This window comes from Lutjanus erythropterus, chromosome 19, assembly GCF_056507025.1.
Source record: "Lutjanus erythropterus isolate fLutEry1 chromosome 19, fLutEry1.hap2, whole genome shotgun sequence".
Lineage (NCBI taxonomy): Eukaryota > Metazoa > Chordata > Actinopteri > Lutjaniformes > Lutjanidae > Lutjanus > Lutjanus erythropterus.
In genome coordinates, this window is record NC_139335.1 from 13660663 (window position 1) to 13673605 (window position 12943).

A 12943-nucleotide genomic window follows, 5' to 3' on the forward strand; every position below is an offset into this window, starting at 1 on the left:
CCTGAGTGTAGTCCAACATATTGTACCTGCTTGATTCTCCTGTTCCTCCCCTGAGTGTCATGAGACGGTCAGCTGTCAAAGATAGAGCCAAAATGAGTGTCAGCAGGTGTGTGAGATAGCGTGTGTGGTTGTGTGCATGTGTAAGGTTAATAAAGTTCAAAATGATTCAAACGATAATTAAATGTAGACAGGGGGGAAATAAGAAAACCAAACTGAAATGCTTATAAAGAGGTTAAAATGAGCTTTTGGGGACAAAATGTTCATGTTATTTTATGTTTTTGCTTAAATATGAAGGTATTGAAAGATAAGTTACATATAAATGGACATAAACCGCAAAATCAAAACCCCACATGACGCTAAAAAGAGTTGGAGTACCCCGCTATGATGAGAGGAGGCAGATCACGACAGGGGTTTCACTGTCACTAACCAGGAATCCCCTTCACACACACTCACACACACACACGCACACACACACACACAGCAGCAACAGAAGGTTCTGGCAAGTGTGTCAGCTGTTGGCTGTTTGTGAAACACATTCATCTGTGACCTGACACTCCGATCCTGTTTTAACTGTAAAGCTTCATGAGTCTAGTGTATTAGTGTATTCTAATGTCTCTGACACTAATATCAGGTCCCATCAGCTCATTTTAATTAGCTGAGTGTTTCCTTTTCACATATTATGTAGGTGTGCAATTTTCTTATCCTCTGTTAAAGGCTTTTACATTTCGTTTTACAAGAAAATTCACTGGGAGCAGTTTCACTTGAATTTTAGGCCTTTATGTTTTCAGGTCGCCCCATTCTTGTGAACTTGATCTCTCAAAAACGCCTGGAGGGAGTTTCTTCAAAGTTGACACCAATGTTTACATGGACTTGAAGGTGAAGTGATTAGATGTCAGCTGTTGGCTGTTTGGTGAAATACATCCATCTATGATCTGACACTCCAGGTCTGTTTTAACTGTAAACCTTTATGTATTATTGTATTCTAAAAGTCTCAGCTGTTGTTTGTTTTGAATCATTACAAAATTACTTCAACTTGTCTTTTCAGATTCAGTCAACTTCAGTCAAAGACAGTCTGGATAGAAACTTTTTAAAGTTTTTTTTTACAGGGAGTCATTTGAATAATCCCTGACCACATTCACTATAGTGTACTTCACCTTTCTACATCCATAACTGAGCCACGATGACTTGGAGCACACTGGCTGACACACAGCTATAACATGCTACATAGGATGGACGGCAACACGATCACCGTCAAGCTGCAGTTTAAAGACGACGGGGGAGTGTCAGCGTTTTGCCCCCCAAGCCACGAGTCCTCATCAGTCAACCCGCTGCCATCATTGACTGACTGGCTGGCTGCATGAGACAGCACGTCTCCACTGCACCGTCACACTCACCACAGGCCTTACACAATTGCTATGTCATCAGAATTATATAATTACCTAATTTAGTCCTACTGCACTGTAGGAAGATGCATCATGGTGATTTTCTTTTGTTTTGTTTTTTTTTTGTTTTTTTGCATGCAAGTTTAGGGGGGACGCAAGAATTAAGGCTACAGATTACAATACTAAAAATTAATTTAATTTATTATTGCATTGTTACTTGCTTTCTTCAGAAGACTATTAGGGCTAGACATAAGGGGAAGAAAAGAGAGGAGGAAGTTTTTCTTTCTTTTCAATTCAAAAATATGAAAGCATAACAGAGTGCAAAAAGTTTTTTAATATCACTCATCCCTTCCCTTCACCCCAATATACCCGTCTAAACAAAACATGCAGAAAATTAAAAGCCCAAAAAATACAAAAACAGAAACAACAAAAAAGTATAGTTAAGACTGCGCTAAAAGCAATGCTAGAAAAAAAGCAGGAAGATCAGGCAAATCGTTTTTTTCCTTGTTTATTTATTTATTTATTTTTTTTTACATTTTGAGAATAACATATGTGTATACATATACATGTAATCGTACCATACAAAGAAAGAAGAGATTTTTCTTTTGATCATTTTTACTTTTGACATGTTATGTTTTGTGTTTATTGCAGTGAAAACATAACTGCTTTTGTCCAAAGAGGCCTCCAAGATCTGCAAAATATGTCATTTCTTGTGGCTTTAATGTGGCCCGAATTCTCTGGCATTCCTTGTCTGAGTGACCTGACTGTAGATCACAGGCTTCAGCACACTGTTAATTACAGCTCACTATAAAGAGAACATGTAGCATGAGTTATGTACATGTCAAAACCGAGGTCAGAGCCCCTCAAGAACATCCCTCCGACTTGTATTGGCTTTCACTCTCTGAGAAAAGTTTGCCGTCTGCAGCTTCTGTCCCACTTCCAGGCCCACTGAGCCAATAAGTCATTTTGACTGAATGGTTACAATTTGTGGACGTCACCGCTTTACTACAGCTTAACTTTACTGTCAACATTATCGCACTGCTTTCTCGGAAGTAGCCCAGAATGGAGTAGCTGAGTGTAACAGGGACGTCATGTCTGTCAGAAAGCTGGAAACAAAGTCTGTGATGATGAGATAAACCTGTGTGCACTCCGCTTCAGTCATGTACTGAAGATCGATTGCCTCTTTTCATGTTTGGCACTGCGCACACAGCATTCCTCAATCTTTTTCCAAAAACTGCAGGGATAAGCCACAAATTGCAAGACTGCATACCAAGTCCAGCTGCCTTTGACTTACTTCTATTCAGTATCTCATTACTGACCGGGTGTTGGAAAAAAAATTTTGTGCCCTATATATAAGCATATATCTGCATTAGCAACATTTTTAATCAGCTTCAAAATATTTTTCTTTTCAACATAGAGGATCTATGTACAGGATTATCTATGTACAGTAAACGGGTTGACAAAGGTTAGGACTTTAGATTTAGGATGGGTCAATCGAGCCAACAACTGTACACATGAATCTGCTGTGGTTATTAAGGCAGTTACTAATAGAAACAAGTGATAATAATCTGTGATATGTGCTTAAAGTCAGCATTTTGGAACGACACCCTAAATTGCTTATGACACTAATTACTTAGAAGTAAAATAAACTCCACTGACAGAGATATTATGGTCTTTTTTCATTTGACATGTGACACATGTTTATTTCCTGGATTTTCACAATCTTTGTTCATGATTCAGAGAAAAACCTTTCCCACCTTTTATTAATCTGATTTATAATATCACTGTCAGCGTTGCCTGATGACCTCAGCAGCACGCACAAAGACATGAATGAATTTAGGCCAAACACATGCAGTTACAGCTATTTATAAGGTTGTGGGCTGTGGATGGGCCCCACATAAGAGCAGTCGTATAAATTTTCTAATATATCACCCCTTCTAAATATGCTCAGGAGAGACTTTGTCCAGGCTACGCACACTTCCTCCTGAGCGATAAATATGCCGATGGTTTTAACACTGTCTAAAATTATGTGTATAAACTGTGTCTAAGTGACAGTCACTGAGATAAAGCAGAAGTTTTTCTAGGATGTAACAAGAGGACACATGCTACATTTCCACTGGTCATATCTTTATGTTTTATCAGTTCACGCTGAGGTCTGGAGCATGGAGTATGTCTACTCTCCTACAGCTGTTTGTCCTTCCAAAACCTGTTGCCTTATTTAACACGTAACAGATAAATCAAATGCATTGGCACTATGGTGTGATTCGTTATGTGTTGCTTTACTCTTCTGATAGATTGTTTATGTTTATATTCACCCATCTAATCTGAAGGTCAAGCCGATCTGCCTGTTGTTAATAAGCCAGTGCAGGGGACTCTGCCAGAGAGACGTCATCCGCATCATCGACAGCTGCTCTCTGGCCAACGATGGCTGTCAATTTCTTTGAACAATGCGCCCGGCACAGACTGAACGGCCCCCATGTTGTTCAGTTAAATGTCATCGAAGAGGCCTCGAGAATTCAGGTGTGACACTGCTGAGGTCAAGAAGGTAATTTATGAAAGAAAGCTGCAACTACATGATCCAAAATTTTAATAAAACAAACTTTCTGAGATCAGAAAAGCTTCATCAGCTTTTACATTTAAGTCAACGAGAGACTGACTTGATGAGGATTAACTGAAATTCCTTTTCTGAAGGGAAAAAAAGGACAGTCCCTATTTTCACTCCAAGCCGACACTTTGTGGCAGTTTCATTGGCTAATGTGGAAAAAGCCCCGAGGCAGCACCCACTTCCTATATGTAGAACCAAATCACATCGGCTCGCTGCCTTCCTGCGGACATGTCTGATCAATAGGTCCCACGACTACGTCTCATGCTGGCAGAATGCAGCTGTGGATGGAAACTAACTAAATTTGCCGACGGACGCGTCATAACTTTTGCAAACCCACGTTTGTCTCTGATACAACCATATTGATCAGATCTATTGCTTACTAATGTTTTATGCATGTTTATGCTGGATTAGAGAAGCCGCTGGGTGGTGGGAACCTCTCTGGAGAGCTGGTGTGTTAATATAATCTGTTTTGTTTGTTTTTTTGTTTGTTTTAAACACAGATCACCTTACCAATAAAATAACAACGTGTATTAGCAATAGACACTTCAAGCAATAAGAAAATAGTTCAATAAAATGTTTCATGCTTTTATCCTTGTTTATTTTTATTTATTTGAATTTGAATAAAATTGTTAAATTGAAAATAAAGTGGTTAGATTCAATCTTTTTTTCTCATGTCTTTCATAAAAATAGGTAAATAATAAAAAAAAAATCATCAATAATTATTACTGACTGAAATAAAACATTTTATCATGATGCATTCTTTAGCCCTACACCTAAAACACATTCATCCTTTCTATTGCAAATATCTAAAAAAAAAAAAAAGAGCAAATCTGGAGTAATAAACAGCTGATGATACTTTTGTTGATTCAAAGTTTGTGGCTTTGAAAAATGTACAGAATATGCTTGTTTTCTGAAGTTTATTGCAATAGATTCACTGTAAAAAAAAAAACAAAAACAAAAAACCTTTAAGTTAAAAGTTTTAAGTTTTTTTTAAGTTAAACTGTACAACCCAAAATCTTTTCAAGTCAAATAGTCTTGATATTGATCCGGTTGTACTTGAGAAACCATGTTCAATAAGTTGAACCAACAAAAGACAAACATTAGAAACAAAATTAATTTCCCTTTCATTTCACATCATTTTCAGAGTTTAAAAGTCAGTTTTTCATTTCAGACTAAGAACCTACATGTATTAAATTCTAAGTGTAAGGGGGCAGGGACTGAAGTCAACAATAAACTTCATCATGGTTCACAGTGTTTTCATTATTGTGAAAACAAACAACCATGAATCATTTTTAATTGTATTACAGAAACAGCAAGTTTTCCTTATGTTTCCTTCAAACTATAAAAAAGGGTCTCAGGAGAGTTTTAATTCTTAAACAATGCATGTTGGGAAGTCTGCTGATGTATTAGTCATGTTTCTTTAGAAACAATGAGTTTAATGATTGAACTCAAATGCATTCAACTCATCATTTCAAGTTAAACTTAAAGTTAGACGCACTTGTGTTTATAAGCTCTAAAGGTTCTGAAAATAAATACAAGAAATTTTAGGTTTAATTAACTAGAATAAACTTGTTTACACTAAGTTAATGAGAAAAGATTAGCTGATTGCAGTGAAGTCCTGTGTGATTTTTTGCAGTGGGAAAAGCGAATGAGGCGTTCTTTCCATCGCTGTCATTGAAAATGACTTCCAGCAGAGCGGACTGATATAGCACGGGGTCTCTGCGGGCTTTCACAGGACTGGAGTGAGTCAGTTTGGTGAATTATAGTAAATGATGGTGTGAGCTCTGACAGCTAGCAGCCTGGAATTTGGGCCACAGCTCCAAATTAGACGAGCAGCGCGTGTGTCCACAGCTAAAAGAGTCAAACAGGCCTCCAGATGTCACACATTTTGGGTCAAAATGCAAATGCAATGGAAATAACTGCACATCCCAAACACAGAACGTTTGCTGTTACACCCGTTGAAACTGATTAACAATCAAAGCATCAACTTCATGATGATTTTTTTTTTACACTTTTATTGAAAAAAGGACATAAACAGTTTTCAACAACTGCAATATCAATATACAGTATTTGCCTTATAATTTACAAAAGATAAAAAAAAAAGTCTGTACAGTCTCTGGTTTGTGCAGGAAGTTGGGAAGACCCTGGTAGAAAAATAAAGACCTAAGACAGGAGAAGTGTCAATATGAGAACAGACCAAATGTTTTCATAGATTTCCAGAGAAGCGGTACAGTGTTCTGGCTTCCACTGCATTAATGTGTCACAATAGTGGTTTAAAAAACATTACAGCTCAATCTCTTGTGTAAGACTGGAGTCTGGAGTGCACTACATCCGCTCAGGATTTGTGATCGGAACTGAAATGTTAATCAGCAGACCTGATCTTTATAAAGACAAAGCGAGGGGCCCATTCAGAAACGACAAAGAACTTCACAAGACCCGCAGTGGAGAAGTGTGTGTGTGTGGGGGGGGTTTACTAGGATGTGTCTGAATTCTGCACGTCTGCCACGACATGAACACTGATGTCAATATAAAGCAGACTATGTCAAAAGCAAATAACTCAATGCATCAACAGCCAATCAATGCTGTTAGACGAGGGAAGGTTCAGGTTCAAAATCAACTACAAGATGAGTTACGGTTGTCTCTTATATATGTACACATTTGGCTGTGGGTAATAAGACAGTTTCTGCTGTTATGGGAGGGGGGAAAGTGCACTAACGCTTTGGAAAACACACTGACAGAATCATGCTTGTCTACATCTAGAAATAACATCATAGGCTGCATCTGCAATCTTCAAAATGGATACTTTAAAAGATAAATAATACATTTTGGCTCCTAGATTTCTCTCTAAACATACAATATGTAACTTAGCAGCACTTATCATCAACATTCATAATCCTCGGCTCAGTGTTGAGCTTGCTCTCATCGTTACACCACTGACCTGTATTGCACATTATTAGAACATGAAGACCTGCGAGGAGTGGCAGTACACTGCACAGTGAATCCCTCTTCCCTCTGTAACATCTATTGCAGTGTGTGCTCAGTCGGAGACAAGCCTCCCACCAGGACTGAGACTTTTGTTAAGGCACACACTGCAGAGAATGCTATACTTAGACAAGATGATAGGTGGAGGAGCATAGGAGCATCTGTGCTCGTGATCTCTGCCTCACGCTATGAAAGCAACACCAAACCCACTGCAATGAAGAAGACTGTAATTATACTTTGCTAAGAGACCAGCTCATTAACAAACAGTAGCCTCTGTGCAGCTGGATTAACTGGTTTTAAATGGTTTTAGTAGCATTTGAACCAACATTATTAAGCTTAAAATGACTATACAAGAATATATAAATTTAGGTTGGCATTTGAAAACAAAAAGTTTCATGTTCAAATCTTTTCTTGTCTTTTTAATTTAAAATAATATACATTGTGAAAACCAACAAAAGTTGAGACAACTCAAATGTTTTTTAATTGAAAATATTAGCCATTATTCACTTTGGCTTCAATGATTTTACTCAACAGTTTTTGAATGACATTTTTGGGGTCTCTAAAACTCAAAGATTCAAGTTTATTTAAAGAAGAAAAGTAAATTATTTCAACAAAAGATGAATATTTGGTAAATCTTTTTCAAATCAATAATCTGTTGCAATAGGTTGCCTTGGAATTTTGAGTTTCCTCAACTTTTTTGTTTTTACCGTGTATTTCATTATTTAATCACAACTTTACGTGGCATTTAGGCCACAAAAAGACATTTCATACCCAGGATGCTAAATGCAAAATGTGCAAACTTGAAATATGCACTTGAATAAATTAGAAAGAGCATTTTTCTATACAATTGTCAGCTTTTTTTAAACCGAATTGGCTATTCTACTAAAATATTTTAATAAGGGCATACTGCACAGCGTGTAAAAGAAGGCATCTAACCCATTTTATCCTTCTAGCTCCATGCAACCAGTTCATTCATCACCACTTTCACCATAAACAGTGTAACATGTCTGCATTTCCATGGGGTCTTGTGCGTGAGCTTCTGCATAGACAACTTCATATTCAAATCAGTCTTTTACAAACTGTCATGCATCATAAACAACAGCATCCAAGACCAAATTCAAGCTAGTTTTATCATACCCTGTGGTAGTATTTAACTGTTCTTTATCTCTGCAGTCATATTTCTGATTCTGCTGTCAAAGGCCTTGATTCTAAAGGCAAAGAGTCCAGATTGCATTCAGAGTCTGACACCACATCTGTGTTTGTGTCCTCAAGTGCACCAACCTCAACACACCTCATCTCCCTGTTTTCCTCTTCCTCAAACTCCTCCTCCATCTCCACTTTTTCGAGAGCCACCTCGTTCTCGTAACAAAAGGAGTTCCTCAAGCTGGAGGCGCTGGACTTCCTCTCGGCCAGCTCTCTGGCACTGCAGTCAGGCGTGCTGGGCACTTCGTATGTGTTGTCGAAGCGAGAGTAGTCCACCTTGTAGTAGTTCTTCTCCTCAAAGAGCACCGGCTCAAAGCGGTGGCCCCAGAGGATCTCGCTGGCCACATATGAGCTCCGACACTGAGTGGTCATGGCCGTGGCCTCGACCATGCCCTCCAGAATCACCACGATCTCAAATTCTGACGTCTCCAGCTCCTGTTTGCTCATCTCGTAGAACGGGCTGTCCTCATCAATCTCGTGCACGATGGTGATCGGAGACACCAAGAAGATTCTGTCAATGCCACTATCAAAGCCTACGTCAATGTCTACCTGATCCAGAGGGATGAACTCTCCCTCGGCAGTGGTGCGGGACTTGAGTAGCTGCGCCCTGACGTGGGCCTCCACCAGATGACTCTTCCTCAGGTTCCCTACACGCCACATCAGGCAGAGTTTACCGTCCCTCATGGCTACTGTAGCATAATGGCTGAATACCAGGGTCTCGTTCCTCTTTTTGGGCTTAGCCATCTTGGCCATGACAGCGCCAATGATGAAAGCATCGATGATGCAGCCCACGATGCTTTGGAAGACGACCATAAAGACAGCGACAGGGCACTCCTCCGTCACATAGCGATAACCGTAGCCAATAGTGGTTTGGGTCTCCACTGAGAACAAGAAGGCAGCGGTGAAGCTGTCCACATTGGAAACACACATCTGAGTGTCATTCTCTAAGTCCCCGTAAGAGAGGGCCACTAACCAGAAGACTAAGCCAAAAAACAACCACGACAGCAGGAAAGAAAGGCAGAATATGAGCAGCATCCAGCGCCAGCGGATGTCCACGCAGGTGGTAAAGATATCTGCCAGGTACCGCTGGCCTTTCTCACTCATATTGATAAACTGCACATTGCAGTGGCCGTCCTTCCTGACGAAGCGGCTCTGATGTTGATGCTCTGTGTGCGCCTTGTTCACATTGCCATTTCCGTAGCCATTTGGGACGGCAATGGTGGCCAGCTTCATGCCATCTTCCTCAGAGGACACAATGCTGTAACGGTGGCTTCGCACACTCCCCATTACTTCCGCCTGGGAGGGCTGGGCCGATTCTGCTTTGGAAAACAGTCTAAGTTTTTGGTAGAAGCGTTGGAGAAACAGTTTTGAATGATCCCAGGGACAAACTCAGGCAGAAAATGTGGACAACAGGACCGGATCCTGCAGGGAACAGGGGGGCCTGTGCTTCTGCAGGCGTGCTGTGCACCTTGAGGGCAGGTCACTCCTCTCTGACGGCTGCTTTGGACCTCATCAGTGAAGTGGGCTGTGGAAATTACAGACACAGAGAATAACAGTTTTAAAGTAATTGGCAGGAACCAGAGCAAAGATCAGTGTGTGAGGGTGTGTGGTTACCTGCTGTCTAAATAATGCATTGCATACACAGACGATATACTGTACAAACAGTGCATGCAGTGCCGTCAGAAAGCACAGGGAATGCATTGTGCATGCATTGTCAGTATTAGATTAAAAATATTATTCAAGCACTTAGATGGCTGACAAAGTGGGAAAGGATGTTTGCCCTGCTTAATGTAAGTATTAATTAGGCAGGTCAGTCCACGGGGAGCTGAGTCAAATTACAGATCAAGTTCATGTGAATCCACTAGGCCGCTGGAATAAAGCACAACTACAGTACAAGTAGGAGCTCAGTGCAGATGATCCATAAAGTTATAACATGTTGCTTGCATTTAAATCTACCGCAAGGAATTGTCATATTTTGTTGATTTTAGAGACCCTTTGGACAAAAGCTGACATCTAAAATAAATTTATCTAAATGAAAATCTCCCCCTGTTTCTTTTTAACTGTCTAGAGTACTACTACTGTAAGTTTGAGAATAACTACATAGAAACAGCTGATCTTCTCATGGATGGTCTCGTTAAAATCTCCCTGCAGTAGCTTTAATAATACTAGGGCTGCACATTATAATAAAAAATACATATTTTGACAGATATTGTAATATGATTCATGATTCATTCATGATCATTTTGCATTATAACTTTAATTTCCACTCAAGAAAACTCATAATATCCCAATGATGTGACATTTGTTTAGGACAAACAAACATGTTTTCTTACATCTGGAAAACAACATTTTTAGGCCGGGGCATCTCTGCAGCACTACAGTACTTCATTATAAATGCTTTGTTTTCACATTTTCCATTTTCAATTTTTTTCAAAAATTGCAAGTTAATTGTGCAGCCCTAAATAATTCTAAGCATTACACCTCATGTTATTTCATCTCAGTTACTGAGTGCACAGTTTCAATAACAAATGTGCATATGCATGGCCAGAACTAATTCACAACTACCACTTCATCATGTAACGACATCTAATGAAGCTTGCAGGTTTTCAGAGAGGATGAGTCTCTTTCCGCGAAAGCAACAGTAACCTTGCGTCATATGTAATAGAACAACAAGGACAGCTGAATTAGAAAAGCTATTGACTTGGTGTGTGTGGCCTGAGAGGTCCATTAAAATGCAGCACCACAGGCTACAAAAGGCCGCGTTCAGCCAGACATGCTCTGCTTGTGCCAAAATAACCCCCCACCTCCACTTTTTTTTTTTAACCTCATCTGAGGGTCACTGTTGTATTACACCGAAAAGGCTCCAGAAAGAGGTTGGCAAAGTACGAAATATAGTCTAGGGGCCATTTTCAGCAAATTAATTAATTAATGTTTATTGATTTAGCTTTGAAAACACAGCACAGAGGTCATAAAGTAAACTTTTTTATTGATAAAGGTCATTACTGTTCCACCTTCTCATTTTGTGCCTATTAAACCGCTCTGAAAGTGATCGACGGTCATCATGTGAGATGGGATGTGCAGGACGTGATCCTAAATCCGCCTGAATCGTCTTTGTGTTTTTTCCACAACTAATGATGTCACTGCTGGTTCGACCAGAAATAGCAACCTGTCACGCACACTACTGGGAACATGGGGCTCCATTCATTCACAGCTCAGAGCCTGCCAAAGAATTATGTTGATTGAATTTTACTGATTTTATTTACGATACTGAAAATGTTGCATCCATCAGTTCAAGGTAGAATCAATAAGATTTGTACGAGCTGTTCAAAAACACACCAAAAAGATGGTTTACTGTTGTGTCTCATTCCCAGGATGTCAAAAACTGATGTTTTGGGTTGATAAAGCATCCTGAGCACAGCAAAATAATGAGAAATACAGAGAAAGAGCAGGAGCTCTACAGATACAGGCACCAACACACACTTCTAGTGGAACATAAGTTTTGATTGATGAGAGGGTCTGTGTTTGTCTATAAATTGTTTTGTTTTGTTTTTTAGAAAAATCTTGCATATTGTGCTTTTAAGTGCTATATTTTTATCATCCACACATTCTTTGGGAGAAACACTCGCCACTGGAAATTTTGACCATGTCCACCAGAAGCACAACATCCAGTTTACCTCTTACGCTTTCTGGTCAATCAGTCATCTCTTTGTTTCAGTGAGTGTTCTTGCTGCACAGAGGCTTAGTTTGGACTACATGACTGAGAAGAAGAAGATCATAAGGACGGCTGAGAGGACATCTGTGCGATACAATGATACTTTTAACACAACGTACACTTTTTTACCACACAGTAGGAGAACCCCAGAGCGAAACAGATCTCTAACTTCTGTGGTGCTGATGCTCAGACACTGACGTCCCTCTCTGTCCTCTGTCACAGTTTATTTGGCTGTCATCTGCTCACTATACCGCATCACTTATTATCACCGCAGGTTGGTACATGGTGACAGACCAAGGCTTCCAGAGGCTGCACAAACTGTGATTGTTTGTTTTGCATGTGGTCTCAATTAGAGCCAACTGCTGAGGCAGATGGAAACTGGTTACATAAAGCTGCTCTATTTATCATCAAATCAATAACTATGGCCAATCATTCAGCAGATGCTGCCTTTGTTATAAGCTTTTACAACACTTGATATATATTATTATAGAAGCCTATTAATATTGTTGTACTAATGTCACATATTTGTTTTTTTTTGATAAATTTGTTTATATATTTGTACTCTAAAGGGTCAGTATAGTATTAAAAAATTCAGCTCATGCACAGATATCATGAGCTGCAGATCATCCAGTCTACATACTGCAGTCCCCAGTGTATAACAACAACAACAACAACACTAATAATAGTAATAATAATAATGATGATAATAATAATGATAGATGAAAACGTAGAATGAAGATTTGCGATGTTTAGTCCTACATTATAACACAGGAACTTTGTCAGAATTAAAATTTATTATTACATCACCTATATTTGATTTCCTATATTTTCATACACTCTCAACATTTGAGAATAAATCCTTCCCCCTCATTGCGCCTACCTGTTGGTCCCTGCAGCGCAAATCCTCCGTGTTCTTGTTGTATTAAGTCCCATATGTTCCGGATATGCACTCCGCGTCCCCTTTTCTTCTTGCTGCTCTTTTCTTGTGTTCACTTAGTTTCCCATCTGGCGCCGCAAATTCTGCCATAACCCGCTCCAGCAATACTGAAGAAGATGTTT

The 12943-nt window shown here is 39.4% G+C and overlaps 1 protein-coding gene across 1 annotated transcript; it reads right to left on the bottom strand.

Annotated features, from left to right (window-relative positions):
• Positions 1–7946: 7946 nt before the first annotated feature.
• LOC146309455 (inward rectifier potassium channel 2-like) lies at positions 7947–12943 on the bottom strand. The gene is made up of 2 exons (XM_084743975.1): positions 12765–12943; positions 7947–9697 (listed from the first exon to the last, which is right to left on the bottom strand). Exon 2 carries the CDS (start codon positions 9457–9459, stop codon positions 8143–8145), a length of 1317 nt encoding a protein of 438 aa, XP_084600101.1. The 5' UTR covers positions 9460–9697; positions 12765–12943; the 3' UTR covers positions 7947–8142.

What these genes read in the sequence shown, in the direction of transcription:
- LOC146309455 (XM_084743975.1), bottom strand. Translation starts at nt 9,459, where the DNA reads ATGGGGAGTGTGCGAAGCCACCGTTACAGCATTGTGTCCTCTGAGGAA.